The following is a 24,266-nucleotide window of genomic DNA, read 5'->3' as shown; positions in this document are numbered from 1 at the left end:
GATAGATGTAACGTTAAGAGACCGGAAGCGGGCAGAGTGGGTGAGGCAACAAATGCGGGTTAATGACATCCTAGTCGAAATTAAGAGGAAGAAATGGGCTTGGGCAGGGCGTGTAATTCGAAGGCAAGTTAACCGATGCTTCTTAAGAGTAACGGAGTGGATTCCAAGAGAAGGCAAGTGTAGCAGGGGGGCGGAAGAAGGTTAGGTGGACGGATGAGATTAGGAAGTTTGCAGACAAAGGGTGGGCGCAGCTGGAAAAGGACAGGGTTAATTGTGGAGACATGGGAGAGGCCTTTGCCCTGCAGTGGGTGTAGTCAGGCTGATGATGATGATGATGACAGAGAAACGAGCAGAATATAACTAACCTCTATATATACCCTTTATTGATTACGAGAAAGCATTTGACTCGGTAGAAACCTCAGCAGTCATGCAAGCATTGTGGAATCAGTGTGTAGAAGAGCCTTATGTGAAAATACTGGAAGGCATATAAAATGACTGTACAGTTACCTCTTTCATAAAGACAGCAATAAAATTCCAATAAGAAGGGTGTCAATCAGGGAGACACGATCTCGCCAATGCTGTTTACCGCCTGTTTACAGGAGGTATTCTGAGACCTGAATTGGGAACAGTTTGGGAATAAGAGTTAATGGAGAATACCTAAATAATCTGCGATTCGCTGATGACATTGCCTTGCTGAGTCACTCAGGAGGTGAGGTGCAAAGCATGATCAATGAGTTAGACACGCAGAGCAGAACGGTAGGTCTAAAAATTAACATGCAGAAAACCAAACTAATGTTTAACAGTCTTGCAAGGGAACAATAGCTCACAATTGGTAGCGAGGTGCTGGAAGTGGTAAAGGACTACATCTACTTAGGGCTGGTAGTGACAGCTGATCTGGATCATGAGAGGGAAATAACTACAAAGATAAGAATGGGGTGGAGCGCATATGCCAGGTTCTCTCAGATCATGAATGGCAGGTTACCAATATCCCTCAAGAGAAAAGTGTACAACAGCTGTATCTTACCAGTATTCACCTACGGGGCAGGAACGTGGAGGCTAACGAAAAGGGTTCAGCTCAAGTTCAGGACAACGCAGTGAGCTATGGAAACAAGAATGATAGGTGTATTATTAAGAGACTAGAAGCGGGCAGAGTGGGTGAGGGCAGAGCAGGGGGTGACAGAAAGTAAGGTGGGCGGATGAGATTAAAAAGTTTGCAGGAATACAGTGGCCATTGCTGGCAAAAGACAGGGTTAATTGGAGAAACATGGGAGAGGCCTTTGCCCTGCAGTGGGTGTAGTAAGGCTGACGATGGGGATGACAGGTGATTTTAACGTTCTCAATCTGGACTGAACACCTTTTCATTATCCAGTGCCAAGAGTGTTGAGAACGAAATGTTAAATATTGTTTAATTTCGACCTTTTGGTTTGGTTTGGTTTATGGGGGTTTAACGTCCCAAAGCGACTCGGGCTATGAGGGACGCCGTAGTGAAGGGCTCCAGAAATTTCGACCACCTGGGGTTGTTTAACGTGCACTGACATCGCACAATACACGGGCCTCTAGAATTTTGCCTCCATCGAAATTCGACCGCCGCGGCCGGGATCGAACCCGCGTCTTTCGGGTCAGCAGCCGAGCGCCATAACCACTGAGCCACCGCGGCGGCTAATTTCGACCTTTTACAGGTCGAAATGTGGCAACTAGTATTCAAAACAGTTCTGGCTCAATCCTTGATCTGTTTTTCTTAAGTGGTAGTATTAAGTATAAAGTTCTTTGCAGTGTTACCTCCAGCATTTCAGATCACAAAGGAGTAGTAGCCTTGATGTCACAGAGCATTTCTTTGGAACGGCCAAATGAATTCAAACCTTTTCCCAATTTTTCGAAAGCAGATGATGAGTCCATTATTGATGTGCTCACTTTTAGTTATGACGCTTTTCCTCAAAGGTATAATTCACGAATATGTACAGTGTTTTATCCCAATGATACCTAAAAAAACTAACCTTCAGAACCCAAGGATAAGCCGAGATACGCTGCACGTGCAGCGAAAGTTGTAATCCGTAAAAAAAGAGAGCGAGAACTACAAACACATTGGACTTGAAACAATTGGTCGAACACATAGCGGAAGAGTTGAAGAACAGGATTGCACATGACAAGGAAAATATTTTAATACAACACTGCCGTCCATAATTAAAATGTCGGCTGACAAATTCTGGAGGCTGATGAGCCTGAAGTCTTGTTCTACCGGTGGTTGTATAGTTGATGACAACTGTATGCAGGCTGATGCAAGGGTCTCCACAGTTTTTTTAATAACTTTAATAATTTCATAGGTATGCTTACAAAGGATGACTGCTGTCTTCTACCTCATGGAGTGTCCGTGCTTCCTATTCCCGATGTAGTGATAAATGAACACGGTGTTCTAAATCTGCTTTTGAACTGTGAAGTAAAAGAAATCAGGGCCAGACAGTGTCCCAAATGCTTCCTTGAAGCGTTGTGCTGAATGGTGTGCAAAATATATTTGCATTTCTGTACACCAGATCATTAAATGCACCTGTACTATTTTTATGTTCTATGTGATGACTGGCAGGATGCCAGAATCAAGCCATTACATAAATCTGGTGGCAAAACACTGATCAAGTACTACCGTCCAATTTCGCAAACTTTAACAGCTTGTAAAATCTTAGAGCAGATCATTCATAAACATATGTTATTTTATTGAGGAGCATAACCTGCTTACCTGCATACAGCAGGACTTTAGGGGAGGATTTTCAACCAGTACACAACTTGTTAAAATCATTAATGACTTTGCAGTAGAACACGTTTTTGGGCAAGTTTTTGCATAGCTTGAGTAGATGAAGCACACAGAAGGCAGCACCTGTCTCGTGTTATTTTTTATGTGTGTGCTGCCTTTTGTGCGCTTCATCTAGAAAAAAAATTCGACTTTGGAGCAGCCATAAACGAGGGTAAACAAACAGACGTTATTTTTTATTTTCTTAAGACATTTGATAAAGTCGCACGTATCACATTGCTGTATAAACTAGGTGATTTTTTGAAAATAACAAGCTATACTCTCCCGGTTAAGAGGTAATTAAGGCATAAGGTGCACCTGTAGGCATGTACGAATACAATAGTTTTTTGTTTTGGGGCGCAATAAAAGTGAATAGTAAGTTTCATCGAATAATTTTGGAGTGAATGTTTCAATTCTTCTGGCACGCAAAAAGAGGTTGAAATGCGGTACAGTAGGCAATTTCAAAATCGTGGTTTTTGAACGCACAATGCCACTACGTGAAAAAAGCTTAAGAATGCATTGAAGCATTGCCACATTTCATTTCATTTATTTTATTACCTTAAAGGCCCCAAAGGAGGGGTGTTACATAAGGGGTGGCAACAATTAAAAGCACAGATTCACAATAACAGGAAAGTTTTTACATTTTCAGCGAAAAGACTTGGGCAAGTGATGATGGCAACGCTGCTTGGAAGGCCGTTCCAGTCTGCGGCTGCACGAGGAAAGAAGGAATTAGAAAAAGTGACGGTGCGTGAGCGTGGACGGGTAACTTGTAGGTGATGGCTGTTGCGATGAGATATGCGTGCTGGGGGAAGAATGTAAGGTGCGATGTGCATAGGGCTGTGGAAGAATTTGTGAAATAATGACAGGCTGGCAATGCGACGGCAGAGCGATAAGGGTGATAATCCGGATGCTCTTTTTAAGGAGGAAACGCTGATGTCATAAGAGTACGATGATTAAATGAAGCGAGCAGCGCGATTTTGAACAGATTCGAGGGCATTGATAAGGTAAGCTTGATGAGGATTCCAAATTGGCGATGCAAATTCTAGTTTGGACCTGACGAATGATTTGTAAGCTAATAACTTTACATGTTAGGGAGCATGGTGAAGATGGCGCTTGAGGAAACCTAGCGTCTTGTTTGCTGACGATATTATGTTAGTAGCATGCAAGCTGCAAGAAAGATCGCTAGAAATTGTTATGCCTAGGTACTTGTATGACTGAACTAGTTGTACAGGAACTTCTGATATTTCGTAAGAGAAAATTAGAGGATTACGGCGGCGGCTGATGGACAGAAGATTACATTTACGTGGGTTAAGTTCCATTAGCCACTTATTACACCACTCCTGAACAGCATTGAGATCATTTTGAAGAGAAGATTGGTCAGCGGTGGTTAGAATAGCACGATAAAGTACACAGTCGTCAGCGAACATGCGTATGTTAGATGTTACGTTTGAAGGCGCATCATTAATGTATATGAGAAACAGTAGTGGGCCAAGCACAGATCCCTGTGGAACACCCGACGTTACTAAGGGTGAGTTAGAGTTCTTATTGTTAACGGAGACAAACTGCGAACGATTAGTTAAAAACCCTGCAATCCACTTCAAAATATGGAGGTGCAAATTTAATTGGGAAAGTTTTATCAGGAGGCGTTTATAGGGCACTTTATCAAAGGCTTTCGCAAAATCTAAAAATACGATGACAGTCTGTAGATTACAATCAAGGTTAGCATGCAGATCATGAATGAACGTAGCAAGTTGAGTCTCGCAGGAATAACCACGGCGAAACCCGTGCTGAGCAGGTTGAAAAAAGTAGTTCGAATCAAGGAATGCCATGATATGGGTATAGATGACGTGTTCCATGATTTTGCAGGGAATACTAGTTAGAGAGATAGGACAGTAATTAAGCGGCGAGTTCTTGTTACCTGATTTGTAGACTGGAACGACCTTTCCAATTTTCCAGTCTATGGGCAGTTGACCTGTGAACAGTGACTGAGCAAATAACAAGCACAACAGAGATGAACATATATCTTTGGTATTAATCAGTATTTTAGCGTTGATATTGTCAGTTCCTGCAGGGGATGAAAGTTTAATGTTTTAAATTAGTGACGAAATTCCTGCTGAAGAAAATGTAAGAGAAGGCATAGTATCTTGAATAACTGGGGCACTTGGAGGAAATGTCAGATCTGTTTCATTAGTAAACACGGAAGAAAAGGCTGCGTTGAACATGTTGGTGCATTCTGTTTCGTATACAGTTTCACCTGAACCATCGGTGAGGGAAATAGTGCGTGTGTGCTGGGGGTTAATGACTTGCCAGAACCTATGGGGGTTAGTTCTTTGAAGCTGTGTCGTATTTCTGCAATAATGGCCATCGGAAATTTGGAGAGCCACCCTACATGCGGTGCCGATGTGTCTGTGTGGTGTGAGACCTACATGTGGGGCCTCAGACTGCTGTTTTTAATTGCAGCCGCGCCATTATGCAGCTGTTGCTTTCAAGCAGTGACTCCATGACACCTGCTAGGCATACGCACCGCATGCCCAGCACACAGCATATGTCTTATGCTAGCTCCCCTTTGTGCTCGTGCTGTTGTGCCTGCTTAGCGAATTTCATGCAGAGAAGAGCGGCTGCGGCAGCTGCAGTCAGTTCAGACTTGTTCTGCGGAAGTCAGTAAGGGAGCCCTCCGATTGGAGAGATCTGCGTGAAGCCACTGTGGATGCGCAGGCTGCCCTGAGGACACCATGAGGCACCAGGTGCCAGCTAGCTGTTTGCATGTCTGCCCAGTCAGCGTGTGCACACTGGTGGTGCGTGGAAGCAGATCGCGCTGTGCTAAATCTCTCTATTGATGTATGCAGCCATGCCAGTTATGATGCCATGAGTAGCGCAGCTGCAGACACCTGGCAGACACAGATCTGTGTGGCGTGCTTCCACCTGCTCGCCTTTGTTGCTGGTAGCATGCTCAGACCAGCTCTGGCATACGTGCGGGAGTGCAGGCACGCTGCGCAGAGTCGGAGCTTTGGTTGCACGTGTGCTGTGGTGCCATAGTGGAGGAAGTACGCTGAACTGAAGCCACCCGCAGCAAGAGTTCCGAAACATTATTCGCTCAAGACGAATACTTCAAGATTTCGGACACCAAACATTCGGATCGAATCGAATATCAAATACTTCACTATTTGACCGAATATTCAATATTATCTAATATTTGCACATGCCTACTTGCTTTTCTTATTGAGCAAAAACCGGTTTGGGTGTGTGTTTGTGTGTGTATGTGTGCACTAACACTCGATGGTACCCATGAAAGATGGCGTCTTCATGCAGCCTGGCAGGTGGCGGTTGGTTAAATTAATAATTGGTTGCGTGGGGTTGCTCGGGAAGAGCAACTTGGCTTGCACAAACTCCGCCATTGGCAGCACCTGCCATTCCAGGGCAATGGCACACCGCTTAACCGCTGCACCGCTGCGCCAGGAGTGGTATGAGGACTCCCTGGGATCTATGAATGTTAAGTAGAGAGGCTATTTTTGCATATATAAGCACTGACCAATTAGCTATCGCGTCATACCCTTAAGGTAGAGCACAGGCTGTAGTATGGCAGTGTCTGCCTTCATGAATTTCGCGTGTAGATCAGAAGGGGTGCAGTGGTGTCATGGCAGCAGCTACATAGAGCCATGCAGAGGTAGAACTGCCATCGGTGTACATCATGCCACAGCGCACAGCGACTGCGTCCACAAATGGAGCAGGCTCACATATAAGCAGTCTTAAGTGTCTCTGCCGACTTTTCTGTCTATTTAACATCGGTTTGTAGCAGTGAATTCAGCCTGTTCAGATAAGGTTCCCGTTGATTCTTAGTTCCCCAGGAACCAGTTTTAGGTCTGCCTTTGTTTTTACTTTATATAAATGATGTTTATCATATTTTCATTGGTATCAGGCTCTGCACTGATGGCTGTGTGCTGTACGAAAAATTTCATCTGTTGATGATCAAGACTCGCATGACTTTAAAAAGATAATAACATGGTGTAATGAATGGCAGATGGAAATTAACCTTGATAAAACAGTCTTTATGAGGATATTGCTTGAAGAGAACCCCTTACTGTATCACTGCTATATTGACAAGGTTGTCCTCTCAGAGATAAGCTTAGACGCTCTCTAAATTTTGCTACGCCTGCTGTGCGTTTTTCCTACAATTCGATCCTTTGCCAAATGTTAAATATGCGATGGCCGTATGGGATCCCTTTATTAAAAAAAAGTATTAAATTAGAAGAAGTTCAAAAAAATGCAGTAATATTTATTTATAACTCTTACGACCGCACTTCGATCACTGAGCTCCTCAAGCGAAGTGGGTTGCCATGCGTGACACAAAGGAACCAAACATGCCTCTTAAAATTTCTCTTTCAGCTTATAAAGGGGCTGTATAACATTGACCCTCACTTTCTCTACTGGTCATGCTAGAGGACACTTGCTGGCACTTACACCACTAACTACAAGAAGACATTGCTTCAAGTTTTTTTTCCTAGTAGTATTAATAAATGGAACAATCTTACTAACAACATTGTAACCCAAGGCTCATTGACATTATATGAGTCACATTTGTTTTTATGCAGCGAGTGCTTTGATTATCTGCTCTCATCCTTTCCTTTTGTGTGTTGTGTTGCTTTACAGCTATTGCTTGCCTTTGCATGTAGTGGGTCACCTCATATGTCTTCATTAACACCTCTTTTAGGGCTAGTTGTGCATACTTGAATTAGAGAAAAACTAGCGCCAAACCGTGCAAACCATAAGAGAAGAACGAAGACGAGACACAAGCGCTATACTCACAACTGAATTTTATTGAAGACATAAGAATATTTGTACAAGTTTGTTCTAGCATGATAATATGTTAAGGACTGGGCGTGATGATGTCTCGTTAATCGCGTCACTAGTGGTTTTAAGTAAGGGTCCGGGCTCATTGATAACTTATTTTTCAACAAAAAGAGAAATTTTAGTCGCAAAAGCTTTCTTCAAGTTTCCAGTGTCTGTATGCCATTAACATTCATTAAATTTGTAGGGGAATCGGTAGTGCGGAATTTAGAAAAAATCAAACGAACTGCTTTCCACTGAATCATTTCCAACACATGGATACTAGTTTTAGTGAAAGGATCCCATACTGTACAGGCATATTCTAATTTTGGTCTAATGATTGATGCATAAGCTAAAAGCTTAGTTGCAGAAGGGGCTCGTTTTAATTTATATCTAAGAAAACACAATTTACGGAAGGATGAGGCACAAATGTTAGAAATGTGAGCATTCCAACTTAAGGTATTAGTTATTGTTACACCAAGGTACTTGTACTGCGTTACTTTTGATAGGCACCGTGATGATAGGCGGTACTGGTAAGATAGACTGTTTTTTGTTAGTTATTCTCATGAAAACTGCTTTTTCGGCATTTTGTTTCATCTCATGTCTGTAACACCAATCATTAATGCTGTTGAGGTTAGAGTTAAGCACTACTTGGACCTCCGGAGTTTTAATTTCTGTGAATAAAACGCATTCGTCCACGAACAGCCTAATCTGAACTGGTTCTGTGATAACGTTGACAATATCGTTTATATAGATAAAAAATAATAATGGGCCAAGGATGCTTCCCTGAGGAACTCCAGATGTTACCGGGAGGGAGCGCAAGGAGTGACCACCAACACAAACAAATTGGGTTCTGTCAGTGAAGTATGCAGTAATCCATTTGATTAAGAAAGAAGGTAGACCAGCGAATTTGAGTTTAGAAATTAGTTGTTTATGTGAAACAAGATCAAACGCTTTCGTAAAATCTAAAAAAATTACATCTACTTGGCCTGATCTCTCGAGGATTTCTGCGAAGCTGTGCACAACTGAAGTTAATTGATTTACAGTTGAGTAACCTTTCCTAAAATGATGCTGAAGTGGAGTTAGAAAACCTTTGTTATTTAGAAATTCAGTTACATAATTGGCAGTGATGTGTTCTAACATTTTACAACATGATGATAGCAATGAAATGGGGCGATAATTCTGGAGGAAGATGTAGTTGCCTTTTTTGAGCACAGGAACTCAGGAACTATGCGAGCCGCTCGCCAGTCAGAAGGAAGGTTTGCCGACGAAATGGACGCTCGGAAAACAACGACTAAGAACTTTGATAACATACATTGGGGATGTTATCTGGTCCTGGAGACAAACATAGTTTTAAGTTCAGAAGCATTGCACAGACACCAGGCAAAGACACCAAGTCACACTCATCGTCGATTTGTTGGTGGAGGACATCGCTTTGCGCATATCTGATTGGAATGGAAAAAACACTCTGGAAATATTCATTAAAATGATTCGCTTGTAGAAAGCCTCCAGACTTGCTTGTAGAAAGCCTCCAGACTAACACGTGCAGTCTTATCTGTGCACTTGCCAAGAATCTTTGTCTCATTCAGCCGCGCCTCACACCCGTCGCAGCTTATTACGTGCGCAACCAAATGTGCGTACTTATCTTTCAAGTCTGATAAATTTCGGGCATGGTCCCCCAAATGCTCGTTGATGCAGCGGCCAGTCTGGCCGACATAAAACTTCCCACAAGTTAAAGGGATAGTGTATACCACTCCTAAGGAAGACTTGGTAAACGGAGTTTCGTGCTTTATCTGGCAGTCCCACTTCCTTGAGTTGCAGATTTGGGGGCACAACTTTTCCAGCTTGTTAGGAGCCGAAAAAATGACACCCACGCCACACCTGTTGGCCACTTTCCTCAAGTTGTGCGAGGTCTTGTGCACGAAAGGCACAACTAGCGGCTTCTGTGTCCTGTGTTCTGTGCCCTGGTTTGCATGGTTTGGCGCTAGTTTTTGTCTAATTCATATGTCTTCGGTTATATACTGCTATATTTTGTACATTTAGTTTTTATTCGATTTTGTATCCACCTTCTTAAGGTCTTGAAAACAAGACTGCAGTATCAATAGACAAATAAATAAATAAAATTCCCCGTTGGAGCACACATATGATCATCTTCTCAAACAAGCACTGGTTCTGCACATCCCAGATATAAGTGAAGTGCTAGCATGGGTCTTCAAAAAGCAAAAAGCACAAGGTGCAAATTGCCTATATGCCAGCTAGTAAATTGCATGAGGATTTTGTGAATGTTAAAGCCTCGTTCGAAGTTTCCCGGCATTGTTTACAAGATACCCTGTGACGATTGGGACTCATTCTACATCGGGGGCACAGGAAATCTACCGAGGTTGCTGGAAGAGCACTGCAATGACGTCAATAGGAATCGAACAGCCTCAAGTGCTATGGCAGAACATGCGCAAACAGGACACGAAATTGCTTGGGATGACGGGGTAATTGTTGCCACTGAAAGAAATTTTGTCAGCGTGGCTGCACCTGGAATCCCAGATAGCACAGACGACGCCAGATACAATCAACAGAAGAAAGAAAAATGTTCAGCCGACCTATGCATTATCATTACGCTGATTAGTTAAGACTAATAAGCTGGTTGCTTCACGGCTGGTTCTTTATGGTGAACAAGGAACCCAAAAGAGTCCCAAAACATCACCTAACCTTTTTGACATGGTCAGTGACCGAAGTTTCATTCTACTATGCTGCTACCTGACAGAGAATACATGCAGCCACCGCTTGAAGGCCTCGGTTCCACGCTTATCTGTTCACTTGATGGCTATCACAGCCGCCCATGTAGCAGTTGGCCTTTGAGTTTGGGGGCCTTGGAGATGAGAAATGCTTGTGGTGGTTGCAGGCAGGCACGGCAGTCGGGCGGTGGCCAGCGGAAGGAGTTCCACGTGTTCTTTGTGCCCCGCAAGAGCCAGCCCTGCATCCGCCAGCTGGAGGTGAGTGAGGGTGGGCCACCAGCTGGGACACACTGGCAGCACAGGTTCTCTGAGAAGTTCTGTAATGTGCTGTGTGGTCATTGCTGCTGCCTTTAGCAGAGTGCAAGTGCACCTGATTCTCCTTTGACAGCTTGCGTCCACCACTGTTAAGGCGTGCTTTGAGGTGTGCAGAGTAGCAGTCCACATTGTGTCCCTGCAGTGGCAGCGGGAAGGTGTGCAGCACATCACAGGAGGCAGTGGCTGTAGGACGCCAGATTTACTGCAGTGCAAGTTGAGTTCTTTCCCACGCCATCATTCACTGTAAGGCAAAGGATTGGTCTGTGGTGGCCTGTGCATACACTGAGAAAGCTCTTTCGGAGTTCCCTTTGCCACTGCAGCATTTAAAAGGCAAGAAAGATGTTAAGCATTGCCCTTAAAGGGATGGTGAGTAGAACTTTACTGAGAGTGGCAGCAGTGTTGTCAGCAAAAGATGCACTTGCAGGCATGCAGTGGAAACACCTTAGGATACAGCAACATTAACCACCGAGAGGTAGGCGATCTCAGTGGCTTATTGCAGTGAATTCAACTGTCTGTCTGCCATAGTTAGTCTCTACATTTGGTTGTAAAAACTTGCGACGCAGAGAAAAACACGTATTATTGAATGTATGGTGGTGCAGCCCACCCTTAGGGATGCATGTGAAATAGGCTTGTACAAATACCATATTTTCCAATGCAATTTTTAGCTGTATTTTATGTCAGTGCACACATCATACGGCTAAAAATGACGCGCCGTTGTGTGCAATCTTTTGCTGTTACCAGTAACTATGTTTGAACAGAAAATCGACAACTGAAAGAGAAAAAGAATCAAGTTATTAGGGAATTTTAGGGCAGCGTGATCCGCTTCTGCAGGGACTCAGTGGCAGGTGCATCCTCCTCGGGGCCATGGGCACACGCGTAGTTAACGGAATGTAGCTCGTGCTATTCTAAATATATTTTTAAAATGCTATCCTTTGGACAGAATCGCATAACATGCAACAACCGGACTGATTGCAGTGGTGGCAAGAAGCATGTGCCACAGTATATAGTGCAGTCATATTCTCGAAAGTTTCCATTTTAGTGTCACACCCGTATGGCTTTGCACATCAGGATGAGTGGAAAAATAATCTGCGACTGGCTCATACCTGCTTCAGCCGATGAAGCCAATTAAAAAAGGCAGGCTGTGGGAAGAAGACGTACTTGTTAGAGCTCGAGGCCAGCGTTTATGCACTGTACTACTTTCATGTAGTTGCAATATGCAATGAAGGTCGTATATACCAAACTTCAAACAGGAATGCATTGAGGGCGTGGTGTTGTGGCGTTAACAAAGTACATCGACGAGGAACACACGGGCCATGTGGCTAAACGCCTTATCAATATGCCGAATGCACTTAATCGCTGCCCTTTGCACTCTTTGCGTGTTGGCAGAAACAACATGTTTGCTTTTTCGAATGTTCGCACATATTATCATTTTTGACGTGTACGACTAAGCAGCTTGCCAAAATGCAAACTGCCCTATAGTTTTGGATCCCAGTGCGATGCATGCTCTGGACGTTACTGGAATCCACCTGGATGGACGGTTAGGAGCATACCGTTTGAACCTTTGAAAAGGAATGGCGGCAGTTTCCACCATGCATGCTTCTTTTTTTCCTTATATATTTTCAATAGCTTTTTTTTTTTTTGAAAGCGAAATTTATTGCCCCAGGGCATCAATGGTGGGTGAAGGTGTGATGAATGATCTAAATGAATGGTAAAAGGTTAGCGGATTTGATGAAGTCCAGTAAAGAACGATGGTACGGTCCCTGCATCCAGGCAATGTATGAAGATGGGTTGCTTGGTGAAAGACCTGCTACCATCAGGTGCCGGATCCTTGTAGGCTTGAGAGCTGGGCAGTCCCACAGTAAGTGATGAATGTCAGCCTCAATGTCCTCGTGTTTACATACCGGACACCCTGGCCGAGGAAACAATTCTCGGTACTGAGGCCACTTCCGAGTGATGGCTGGTGTGAGGGCAACCCCGACCCGGATCCTCCTAAGCGCAACCTCCTCTGCACGGGTAACACCGCGGGGGAGGGTTACCGCACACGGAGGGATGAGAGCACGTGTGCGGCGCCGGAGGAGTTCCTTTCTTGATGAAAGGAGGGTAAAATTGTGCAAATGAAGGAGCCGAGGCGGTGATGAGTTTCGATTCGCAAGGCGGGTCGCTAAATCTGCCTGCCTTTGATAGGCCAGCAGATCCCGTGGGACCCACTCAATACGTACTGGCTGCGGGATGCGTGCCGCGAGCCGGTGGATGTCCTGACATATTGTGGGACAGTGGCTAACACGTCGTAGCAACCGGACAGCTTGAAGGGCGTCAGTGCAGATGACAATGCGGGCTTCAGGGAGCATAGTTAAGTCGGCCACAGAGCAGAGTGCTTCTTGAACTGCAACGAGCTCAGCACAAAAGGACTAAGGGGGTTCCGTAAGCTGAAACCAAGATGTTTGATTCAGGGCAGGTCTGCACGGGTAGTAGATAGCGGTTGTTGCTTTGCAGTCTTGTATGCTTGCGTCTACGTAGACAACAGTGGATCCTTCAGGCAGGCAAGCATCTTGTTCCGCAAATTTCTGGCGAAGCAATGATGCCGAATGAGCAGATGTTGGCTGGCGATTATCTGTTGGCTTGTCGCTGAGCTGTACAAACTTCCATGAGGGAATAACTGGCGTTGGCGGCTGAAGAATGGAGTGTGACGTTGCATAAGTCCTCTGTGCAAGCGTGGAGTGCGATAGACTGGCCTTAAGGCTGCACGCTTCACGGCGCTGCTGCACCAGCTCATCAATGGTATTGAGCTGCGCATTCTCTTGTAAAGCTATGACCGGTGTGGTGCATGGAAGGCACGTAATGGTCCTCATAGCCTCTCGCTTCACGGCTTCAAGGCGATCCCATTGGGCTCTTGTAAGATGTTGAAACTGGGCTTGATAAACAATATGTGGCTGCAGAACTGCCCTCACCAATTGCCGTGCAGTGAACGTGCCTGCGTCACCAGTTTTAGGGGCAATTCTTCTAATCAAACCCAAAGTCTGAATAGCTTGCCTTTTTGCCTGAGAAAGCCATGCAGTCGCTGATCCTGATTGGTGAATCATTAAGCCAAGGATTTTTACACTCGGACTTTCCTGTAGTTGGGTTCCTGATAGACTAAGACAGATTGGACTTGCAGCAAGTTTACGGCGTCCCCAGCGGTTGGCAACTGACGTGTATGTTGTTTTATGCACGGATAGCTGAAGTCCGATGGATGATGCGTAATTACAGGTAGCATCCAAGGCAGATTGAAGGGCAGCCTCCTGAGTACGGAGATCTTGGTGAGTACTCCACACCGTGATGTTGTCAGCGTACTGAAGAAATTTTGTCACGGATGTCATGTAAGCGCCAAGCCAGCGGGATGAAAGCAATATTAAATAACGTCGGCGACAATACTGATCCCTGGGGCACGCCGCAGAGAGGAACAAATGATCCGACCGCTTCGCCGCTGAGGCGTATTGCAAATTTTCTGCCTTCCAAAAATGATTGGACAAAACTACGCACTCTCAGAGGGAGATGAAGCATGTCAATGGAGTTCAGAACGGCTGCATGACTGATGTCATATGCCTTTTCAACGTCCATTGCTAAAACAGTACGCACATTGCGGCTGCGGGTAGGTGACAAAACTGCAGATGCTAAGACAGCCAACCTGTCCTCTGTACCAATATATGGACGAAAGCCGATTTGTGCTGGGTGATAAAAACCGTGCTGCTCTAGCCACCATGACAGTCGTGTGGCTAGCATTTTCTCCACCAGCTTATACAGCGTAGGAGTTAAGGAGATATGTCGCAAGTTGGCGAGGTCTGTCGGAGGCTTTCCTGGTTTCGGGATAGGAATCACGACAGCGGATTTCCAGCCCTCGGGCACTACGCCATCCAACCATACTTTGTTTATGGTGTCAAGTAGTTGAGGGAGTGCAGCGCTACTCAGGTTCTTGTACACCTCGTACTGAATATTGTCCGGGCCGGGCGCTGTTTTCCGTTTCGCATCATCTATCGCAGCCAGCAGCTCAGGCATAGAGAATGGACACGCAATTCCATCTACGTCGCCATCAGACGGCATTTCATATACATGCGCTGGAATGCCTGCCATATTTAAACTAGCGGGTGAAGAAGGCACAGCATCGTATTTCGGGAAAAACTTTTGCGCTGCTTCTTTGGCGAAATCATCTGGCGACAAGTTAGCCGCAAAGCATGCGGTTGCCGCTGCGTCAGTCGTACGGCAACCGCATTCCATTGTACGGAATGTTCGCCAGAGAGAGGCATTCGAGGATTTTGCAGGAAATTGTTCGCACCACGCATGCCACTGGCGCCAAGAGAGGTCGTGTTCATATTTGCGTGCCTTAGCTGTAAGATAGTGCAACCGCATACGTGCCTGCGACAAAGTAGGGTCTCTCCTAGCAGCCAGCTCGGCTTGATGGCAGGCCGCCCACAAGTTCAGAAGGCCAAGGTCTGGTGCCGGTCGACCAACATCAGTGCAGGTGGTAGTTGTAGCCCTGTTGAGCGCTGTTTGTATGCACTCAACAAGGATTGGCGAAGAATCTGAGGAGAGATTGTCCATACAGGAGCGAAAACTGTTCTAGTTGATCACAGAACTTTTGTAGCGTAAAGGTCGGAAATGTGAGGTGTGAAGACCGATGATGATAGGGTGATAATCACTTCCCCAGCAGTCTGGCTCCATGTGCCAGGAGGGAGTACCCGGTCCCGACCACCACGTCAAGTCTGGAGCGTAGGAAGCACTGCGAGTTTGATGCACTGGCCGTGTTGCTGTCCCAGGATGGTTGAGCAGCACAAATTGGGCATCCGTGAAGGCGTCCCCGCACACGCCTGACACGAGGGCTTGAAGTGGGGTACCCCCAATCCTGGTGAGGGGCGTTAAAGTCGCCTCCGACTAAAATCGGACACCCGGGATACTGCCGACGGACACTTGTTAACCAGCCAAGATTAATACGGGAGGAAGAACCACCGGCTGGTCTAAAGTAAAATGAAACGACCACAACGGTTCCCTTCTTAAGTTTCGCAGCCACTGCCACTACCTCTTGATACGACGTGCACCAGTTTTCGAGAACAAGACGTACATGCGGAAAGCGTGAGTCCACATACACCGCCGCCTTTCCCGGGGGAGCAGCAGTTTGTACACGACGGTCTATCATTGAAGGAGACATGTAGGCACTGAAGCCGGGAATTGATGGCAAGGCGTTTGTTTCCTGTAGCAGCATGGCCCATACCTGGAGCTTGTGAATTTGTAGTCAGGTCTTGAGCTCTCCCACCTTCGTGGAAATGCCTCTGCAGTTCCACTGCAGCACACCAGCATGAATGGAACTTGCCATTTCTAGTTACTAGCCCAAGCGCTGTTGAATCACGGACGTCAGGTTGGACAACTGGTTGACCATAAACCGGAGCAAAGAAGTCGCAGAGCTGTCCAGTGGCATTGCGGTAATCTGGGAAGAGGCGGCAGGAAATGACACTGGTGGCCGGCAGGAAGGCGATGTTGCTGCGCCATTGATAGATGCGGCGGATGATTCCGCTGCCCGTCTACGTCTAGCGAGCAGTTCACGGTGTTGCCGGAGCTTGGTGACCTCTGCTAAAAGACGTGCGATTTGTTCGTTGACTGCGGCCATATCGTCCTGCGGGAGTTCAGGCACACTGCGCTGTTTTGCTGGCTGTTTTCGGATGCGTTCTTTTCGCACAGTACCGTTAGAAGACTGCTGAGCTGAAGGATCATGCGAGGTGTGCTCAGGGAGCTCCGGCCACTCGTCGTCATCCCACTGGAGAGCTGCGAACCGATTGGATGTCTGCAATGAAGTTATACTGTCTTGTATTGGCCAATGCTTAGTCATTCAACGACGAGCCTGGTGTGTTGCCTTTTGTTTTGTCGGACAGCTTGGAGATGTTATCTCGTGGTCGTCGGATTTGCAAAGGCCGCATCGATAAGCCACTTTTCCTTCCGATGTACTTTCACCGGCAGCAGTGAAGGGGCACGATTTGCACATATGTCCAGCACGGAAGCAGTTATACCGCACTCGGTTTATATGGCCGAGGCCGTAAAATACAGCCATAATAGTACAGACGGGCTGGGAGTGTCAGAGGGCCTTGCAAGGTGACTATGCAAGAGCGCCCCTTTCCCATGTGTTGGGCCTGGATGACACGGTGCGTGGGACAGTACAGCTCACGCTGGAGGGCAGTTTGATCCTCAGTGATATCGCCGTTGTAGACGACGCAGCGCTGCAAGTCGGTGCCTTCAACTAAATACACTTGTACTGGAACTGAGATTTCGCTTGTCAGTGAAATACTGGTGAGCGTTTGCAGCCGTTCTAGGGCAGTGAGAGTCGGAAGCCACACTGCAATGGTGTTGGACTTTGTCCTGGCTGTGAAGCCCCGAAAACCTTTGGTTCCGAGGCACGCGTCCAAGTTAGCTTGTAAAATCTTGTTGGGTATATCCGTGAGGCTTTTGTTGACCAGTGATTTAATGGTCACTTTGTAAGAAGACGATCCGGGTGTAGGCTCCACCGAGTTCTCGATCGTAAGACAAGTGCGCTTACCTTGGGAGCCATCACTTGCCGGAGGTGGAATCGGTTGGCTGTCGTTTGAGGGATGCTTGTGAGTTGCGCGAGGGCACTTTTGCATGGGTAAATACAGTTTTTAATCCTGAACTTGTAACCTTACCTCACTGCCTTGCTTTGGAGCCACCAATCTTCTAGTCACTTTTTGCTAACTTCTACCAGATTCGTTCACGTGGCCATTGTTATTTCTAAACCCTTTGGCCTCAGGGAGTGTGACTGTGCCTGCATCAGCATTTAGATGGGTATCGCCACATTCTAGTATAAGATGTTCAATTGTCTCTACAGATTTAATAAACACTGCACAGGCATCATCTTCTTAGTTAAATTTCGCTTTGTAGCTTCGCGCATTAAGACACTGTGATCTAGATCTGTGTCTTCCTGATTTGCCTTTTCCAATCTCTATAGGGTTCTATTGTTTGCTTTTTTTGTTGAAATAATCCAGTTCTTGCCTTCTGCATTTTCACCAGTTATTTAAAATTCTGTATTTCTAGTCAGAAGAGCTACTATAGGGGCTTATTTGGAATTGTACAGGAACGTACATTGTTCAGAGTGTTTCCATGTTCCTAGTTTTTTTCTGCCACTGTGAGTCAATGCTGTCTGTGTAAGTATTCAGTAAACACCTGTTATTGTTCACTTTCCTCAGGTGTTCTTCACATGACATTTCACTTAACTTCCGGTGCTTTGAACGATGCCCGGCCCATGTGCCCTGTGTGCGTCTAGTGATGAAAATACATCTGCCACTGGCTGAAAATGTGGGGGACGCAGGTGTGATTCAACGTTCTCAGCGCGAGTGCTGGGGGGGGGGGGGGGGGGGGGGGGGGGGGGGTCGGCCGCATCAAGTTGGCGATGCCGTGTCATGACGAGGGGAGGAACCGGTCCAGTTGAGCTAGTAGCGTCCGGCACAAAATAAAGGCTGTTCCATTCCATGCCTGAAGCCATTAAAAGTGCCAGCGGTCGAGTGCCACTGGATTGAGGGTCGCACTTTGGCCAACTTGACGTCGCTGTGACAGGTGTGCCCTTGACAGCTGCTGCCATCTGTCGCATGTGGTTGTCGCGAACAAGAAGCTGTTATGTTTTCAATGAGTGCAGTATAAAAAAAGGTAGATTAAGCTTGCTTGATCTCATCCAAGAAAGTAACCACCTGTGGCTCGGCCAGACCTTCCTCAGTCTCTCCCTATTTCAGGTGGTCATTTTTTTTTTGCAAAAGGTACAGTGCTGCATATGTTGACATAGCTTCACGGAGTGGAAGAACGCTCTTTTTTTGTCATTTAAAAGTGGTGGAAAAATAGATGGTTTTGAAAATGCCTGTCCTGGCATTCAACCTGTTTCGGAGCGAGAGCTCCACTACCCGATGTTTCGCCAAAGTCATTGGGTGTTGCAGTTTGACCTTCAGCAGGAGGAGCACCGCAGGTATGGCCTGTGGCGTCAGACTAGGTTACTTGCCGCAGCTGCAGCTGCAGCCGCCATGCCACTGCTCCGACTGACCGCCACTTTGCCAGATGTAGTCATATGATTGTGCATGTGACTCTGCGTTGGCTTAAGAAGGTGCCGCCGCTCTCGCATGCAGTTTCACCATGGATGAGAGTGAAGCTGACTGTGTGATCGAAATGGCTGCGAAGCGTTTCAAGCGTCTAACCAAGCGTAGCCAAGTGTAATGGAGCTTTCGCTCTGTCTAACTAGGTTTAGAAGAGTTGAACCACTGCCAATTTTGTGTTAAAAATATTCACTTCAAAGCAAAAGGCAGAAGTGTTGTGGTGCTTCAGCTGTGTGCCTTGGTGCAGGAGCGCGGAGTGTATGGGGAGCTGGATATTGAAGAATATGCCCTGGAGCTGTTCCCAGTGGACAGTGACGTGCTTTCCATGGAGATTGAGGCGTCCTTCAAGGTGAGCCCACATGACATTGAGGAAATGGAGCAGTCCTCAGAAAGGGTCTTCTCCTTAAGAGAAGGGGAATCTGTTTGAAGCAGGGGAGACAACAGCAAAGTTGCATCAATGAACCTGAAGAGGATGACCAGTGCAGAAGTGGCAGCCTGGTAAAAAATGGGGCATGAGGAAGCGTGTAAAATTGGGGTTGGTTGTGCTGTCATCATTTCCTCCCACAGTGTTGAGTGGCTAGGAAGGGTGGAGATTGCACCTTGCTCCATTGGAATGAGGCAGTAACTACTCTTTCGCATCCACCTGAGTGCAGTCATTATGGACACAAAGCTAATGAGTGATTACATTGAGTAGTAAACTTTTGCAGTGCTTTCACAAGAGGGCCGCCACAGTGAGGCAAGCAAAACTGCCCAGAATATTCTTTTTTCAGAGACAGGTGCAGAGACAGGTGCAGGGAAGCGGTCCTGGGAGTGCCCTGGGAGGTCCCCGGATGAAGGGCATAAGGCTGACTAATTGCAGCCCCAATCCCCCAAACCAGACAATAAGATTCCCCGGTCTGGTAGGAAGATGCCCTGGTGATTCCGGGAGTGCCTAGGCCGTCAGCAAACAGTCCACACCAATGGAATGCAGTGTGGCTGAGACGTGCCCCGTGTAAGAGCTCAGCACGGCACCAAACGCACGTGCTCAAAGTCCCTGATCCAGGGCTCTGGGTTAGGGACTAAGAAAGTGGGCATCCAGGTCAGGTCGCTCGGAAGTGGAGAATCGGCCGCCTTAAGATCTGGCAGCAGGACGGGACAGACCACGAAACTGCCTGGCTGTCTTCTTGATGCAAGCCAGCATCATCCTCATTGCTGGCCAACACTGTGGGTTGCTAGCTCCTTACAGCAGTGCAGTTTAAGGCCACTGTTTCTCCCACTGCATGATCAGGCAGTGCTTGTCAACTAATCAGATTGTATGTAGGCTGGCACAAGTGCTGCAATGAGTGATGTGTGGGCCCCAAGTGTCATACTGCATCATGTCGATGGAGGCCAGCAGGCTTTGTTCCAGGACTCCCAAGCATCCTCTCCATGCAGGAGTGCCATGTGGAGGAAGACACGACCTCAATGCACTACGTGGCCCGTGCCCTCATGACCCTACAGTCGCTGTACGGGGTCATCCCAAATGTGTATGCCAAGGGCAAGATGGCCAAGGTCAGTAGTAGCCAAAGTGGTGACAGTGTGTGAGCATTCCACGGTGCCATTCAGCTACTGATCCACCGATGTCAAAGAGTGGTCTCAATTGGCCAGGAGCCCTTCACTCCCACATAGCCTCTGGAATGTTAAAACTCTTCAGGGAAGTCACAGGTCTTAAAATGAAGATATTTATTGTTTGGGATATCGTACTGAAATTAGGTGTGCGTATGCGTGTGTGTGTGTGTCTTCCTCATGTTTACAAAAAACATAATTAGTTTCAATATATCTCAGTTCCCAGATTCCCAGATTAGGGGAAAATAGCTGAAGCCTAATTAGGTAATTTGCTACAGGCTGTTAAGGCACATTCCCTTCAATATTTTTTGGTTATGATTGAAATGGAGCTGTGGGCAAAGATGTGCCATGCTGAGCTATGCTATTTAATATTGTTATTGACGTATGTCACTGTAAAAAAATGTTCAACAATGTTGAAGCACCATAATTATGACATATAATTAGGTGCCATTATTATCCTTTGATATGTTCGACTCAGCCGTAAAAAAATAGCATCGCTCCATAGTTTAGTTCTTTCCGAATTAAGGAGTATAAGATGATTTGAAATTGTCTCATAAAACATAACAAAAATTTGGCAGAGACACTTAGGAATGCTTACATGTGGGAATGCGACAGTATTACTGTCCCTGAGTGCATTGACATGATTTGAAATTGTCTCATAAAACATAACAAAAATTTGGCAGAGACACTTAGGAATGCTTACATGTGGGAATGCGACAGTATTACTGTCCCTGAGTGCATTGACATACCCCTGTACAATACACACACGCACGTGTGCATGACACCACCCAGAACTCTTATGTATGAGGAACCGTTGCATCATAATTTTGATTCGAAAACTGGCCTTTGAGGAAAGGATCTTGAACAAACAGCGCGAACAAAGACGAGCACAAAAGCGCCGTGTCGTTCGCTTTCTTGTCTTTTGTGCTCGTCTTTGTTCGCGCTGTTTGTTCAAGATGCTTAACCAACTAGCCCGCCAAAACGTGTTGAGGAAAGGAAACGGCGCATTATCTCATCTTGCTGCACTGCGCCTTAAGGGAAGAGGTAGAGAGTCTGGGAAGGCGTACAGTTGAAGCTGGATATGTCATCAGTTTGAATCCCTGTGGCAAGCTAACCTCCAACTTAACTAGCACATGTAAGCTATATGCAGCGAAAAATCGCATGACACCACCCGGAACGCTGCATGACTTTTGGTACGAATGTAGTGGGGAAAACTGGCACCGCATTGAGGTCAGCCAGTGAGGAGTATATATAGACGAACAACATGTAAATGATTTTCTGAGGTGGCAGTGCTTGGCTTGCTGTGTGCATGATATGGTCACTTGTTCACACCACCCTATTTTTCTTGCTATCACTGGGATTTTCTGTACCATCTGCGAGTACACACACTAGCACACTATCAAACTGCCATGGTGGCTCAGTGGTTATGGGGCTCGGCTGCTGACCCGAAAGACGCGGGTGCGATTCCGGCTGTGGTGGTCGCATTTCAATGGAAATGGCATGCCAAAGGCTGGTTTACTGCGTGATGTCAGTGCACGTTGAAGAACCCCAGGAGGTCGAAATTATCTGTAGCCCTCCACTACAGCATCCTGCATAGCCTGTGTCGCTTTGGGACGTTAAACCCCATAAAGCCATAAGCCACTATCACACGCCGCCGTCTTTTTTCATTATTGGACTAGTAATGCTTTCTTCGCATTATAATTTCCATGGTTATATTGGCAAAAAACACGAAGTTGAGAAAATTGCATTTAAAGTGCGCGTGCCGGACATTCAGAGGTCTGAGGAAATGGCAAAATGTGGACGTTCCGAGAAGATTTCACAATAGTGAGTAATACCAGCATCTAGGGAAGAGGGCCAGTGTTACAAACAAGACCAAGATGATGGTCATCGGGAATGCAGGAAGCGACAGCTGCTAAGTGCTGCTGCCGCAATTTTGTTCCAAAATTGCCATTTTGGGGCTTCAGAGGCATCATCTTAATTGATTTTTTAGTACTTAGAGGTTGAATTAGACATTAAAACTTTGCAGGTAGGTACTTTAGAGTATATAGAACTTGAGTATGCTATTTTCGAAAAATGGAAATATTTGGATTTTTCTACCATTTCAAGATCGCCCTAATAAACAAACCACTTCACGTGTTTGTTAACAAGAGACACTCTTAAGGCAAACAAAGAAGGGAAGAAAAAAGATCGCTTCTTCACAAGAAAGCTTGCTTGCACATTCACGCATAGGTGGGGGAAGCATTCTTGTGAATGTTTGGATGCAATGAACGACAGTCCTGGCGGGGTGCACTTGTTATGTGCTACCCCTGGTGGACAAAATGGCTCAGTGACACAAGGCTAGTGCAGAGAGATCCGACATATGCAAGCATCAGTGTTGCCTACTGTGGACACGTATCTGTTTATGGACTTGGTGTTATGTCTTGCATGGCTGGGCACCTTTGCAGCACTCAGAGAAAAAGCAAAAACAGGCCGTGCTGCTTGAGGGCATATTTTACGCACACTGTCTCACTGTGATGTTGGCAGTCATTGTTCTTGTGTGGCAAATATTTGACCACGTAGCCTTTTTGGGGCAAGCCCTGGTGGGCCACTCCTAAAAGCAAGAGAGATGGCATTTGTGATCATGAAAAAAGGCATTGTTTTCCAAAGCGAAGCTTATAAAAGGGTGACCAAATCGGCAACACTCGGAACCACCCAGGCCCCATAGTTGCGGCAGCCTACTGCTGCCCATAGAAGCCACAGCGAGTAGGCATGCATTACAGGTGTGTACTATGAGTGACGTGAATGCTGATCATATGGGTTTACAGCACTGCAAACAAATGCCCAAACAGGGACCACTTTTTGTTTCACAGTGTCTGCTTGTGTGCTTGCTTCTATCATAGTACAGCTTTTGCATAAACATTGTTATGAAAACAGATTGCCATGTGCAACAAAATTTTTGGTGTTTGTTGTGCTTCAGAGACGCATGTGGAGTGTGCGTTTGTGAGCAGTAGGCGCATTTGTGCCCCCGATGGCTGCACAGCATTTCAGCATGGCAGTCACACCTGAAATATTGTTACGGGGATATACTATTTACATTTATTTACAAACGTTAGGGGTTAGAATGAAGAGTTCCTAGCAGGGAGCACCAGCGCGAACAGGGAGCCACATTAACCTCCTCTTCTTCATTCGTCCGTTATGCGAGAAGCCACTCCGTCTTCCACTGTCACGTCGTCGTAACATGATTCCCGGTGGCACGAGCGCCATCTCGACGCTAGGCCGTTGATCAAGAAGCGACGTGGTAGGGCTTGGGGCACATGATGTGAACAATATCGGTGGGTGGTCTACATGATGAGGATGCAGGCATATGAGGAGCAACTTCATACAAGACGTCGGTGACCTGATGCACGACATGATAAGGGCCCTGATAGGGGGCAAAAGTCTCTCGGAGCGACCGACGCGGCAGGACACCACAGCGCTTGTGGTGTCCATTCTTCGTTGTGTCCCGTTGTTTTATTGCGCTGTTCAAATGTCATCACAGAAGAACGAGCGACATCGGTTCGTAGGTGACGTGGTGATGGCTATTGTCATACAGAGACTTCTGTGCTTGCTGGGACGCTTGGAGCCGGCTATAGGCGATTTGACGAGCGTCTGCAGGTGGAGCAATGGCGTCACGGGTGTAGGCGGTGACGGGACAGTCAGCGGATGGGATGAGTGGGTCCAAAGGCAGGACGGCGTGTCTCCCATATAAGAGATAGAACGGAGAGTAACTGGTTGTGTCATGCCGGGAGGTGTTGTAAGTGAACGTCACATAGGGCGAGGTGAGATCCCAGTTTTTGTGGTCAGGGGAGACATACATAGAGAACATGTCTGTTAATGTCTGGTTCAAATGCTTGGTTAGCCCGTTTGTCTGCGGGTGGTATGCTGTGGCAATCTTATGCTTGATTG

General features: G+C 46.4%; 1 protein-coding gene across 4 annotated transcripts in view; it reads left to right on the top strand.

The window, feature by feature from the left end:
- car (vacuolar protein sorting-associated protein 33A) overlaps positions 1-24,266 on the top strand; it is a gene marked incomplete at its 3' end in the record, with an annotated part of 181,399 nt that overhangs the window by 78,997 nt on the left and 78,136 nt on the right. For all 4 annotated transcript variants that reach the window (XM_077655788.1, XM_077655785.1, XM_077655786.1 and 1 more), the window contains 3 exon segments: positions 10,500-10,590; positions 19,006-19,107; positions 20,172-20,288. In XM_077655788.1, coding sequence (XP_077511914.1) covers positions 10,500-10,590; positions 19,006-19,107; positions 20,172-20,288 — 310 coding nt within the window.

The sequence above is a fragment of the Amblyomma americanum genome, chromosome 2 (genome assembly GCF_052857255.1).
Source record: "Amblyomma americanum isolate KBUSLIRL-KWMA chromosome 2, ASM5285725v1, whole genome shotgun sequence".
Lineage (NCBI taxonomy): Eukaryota > Metazoa > Arthropoda > Arachnida > Ixodida > Ixodidae > Amblyomma > Amblyomma americanum.
This window is presented reverse-complemented; position numbering and strand designations above follow the sequence as displayed.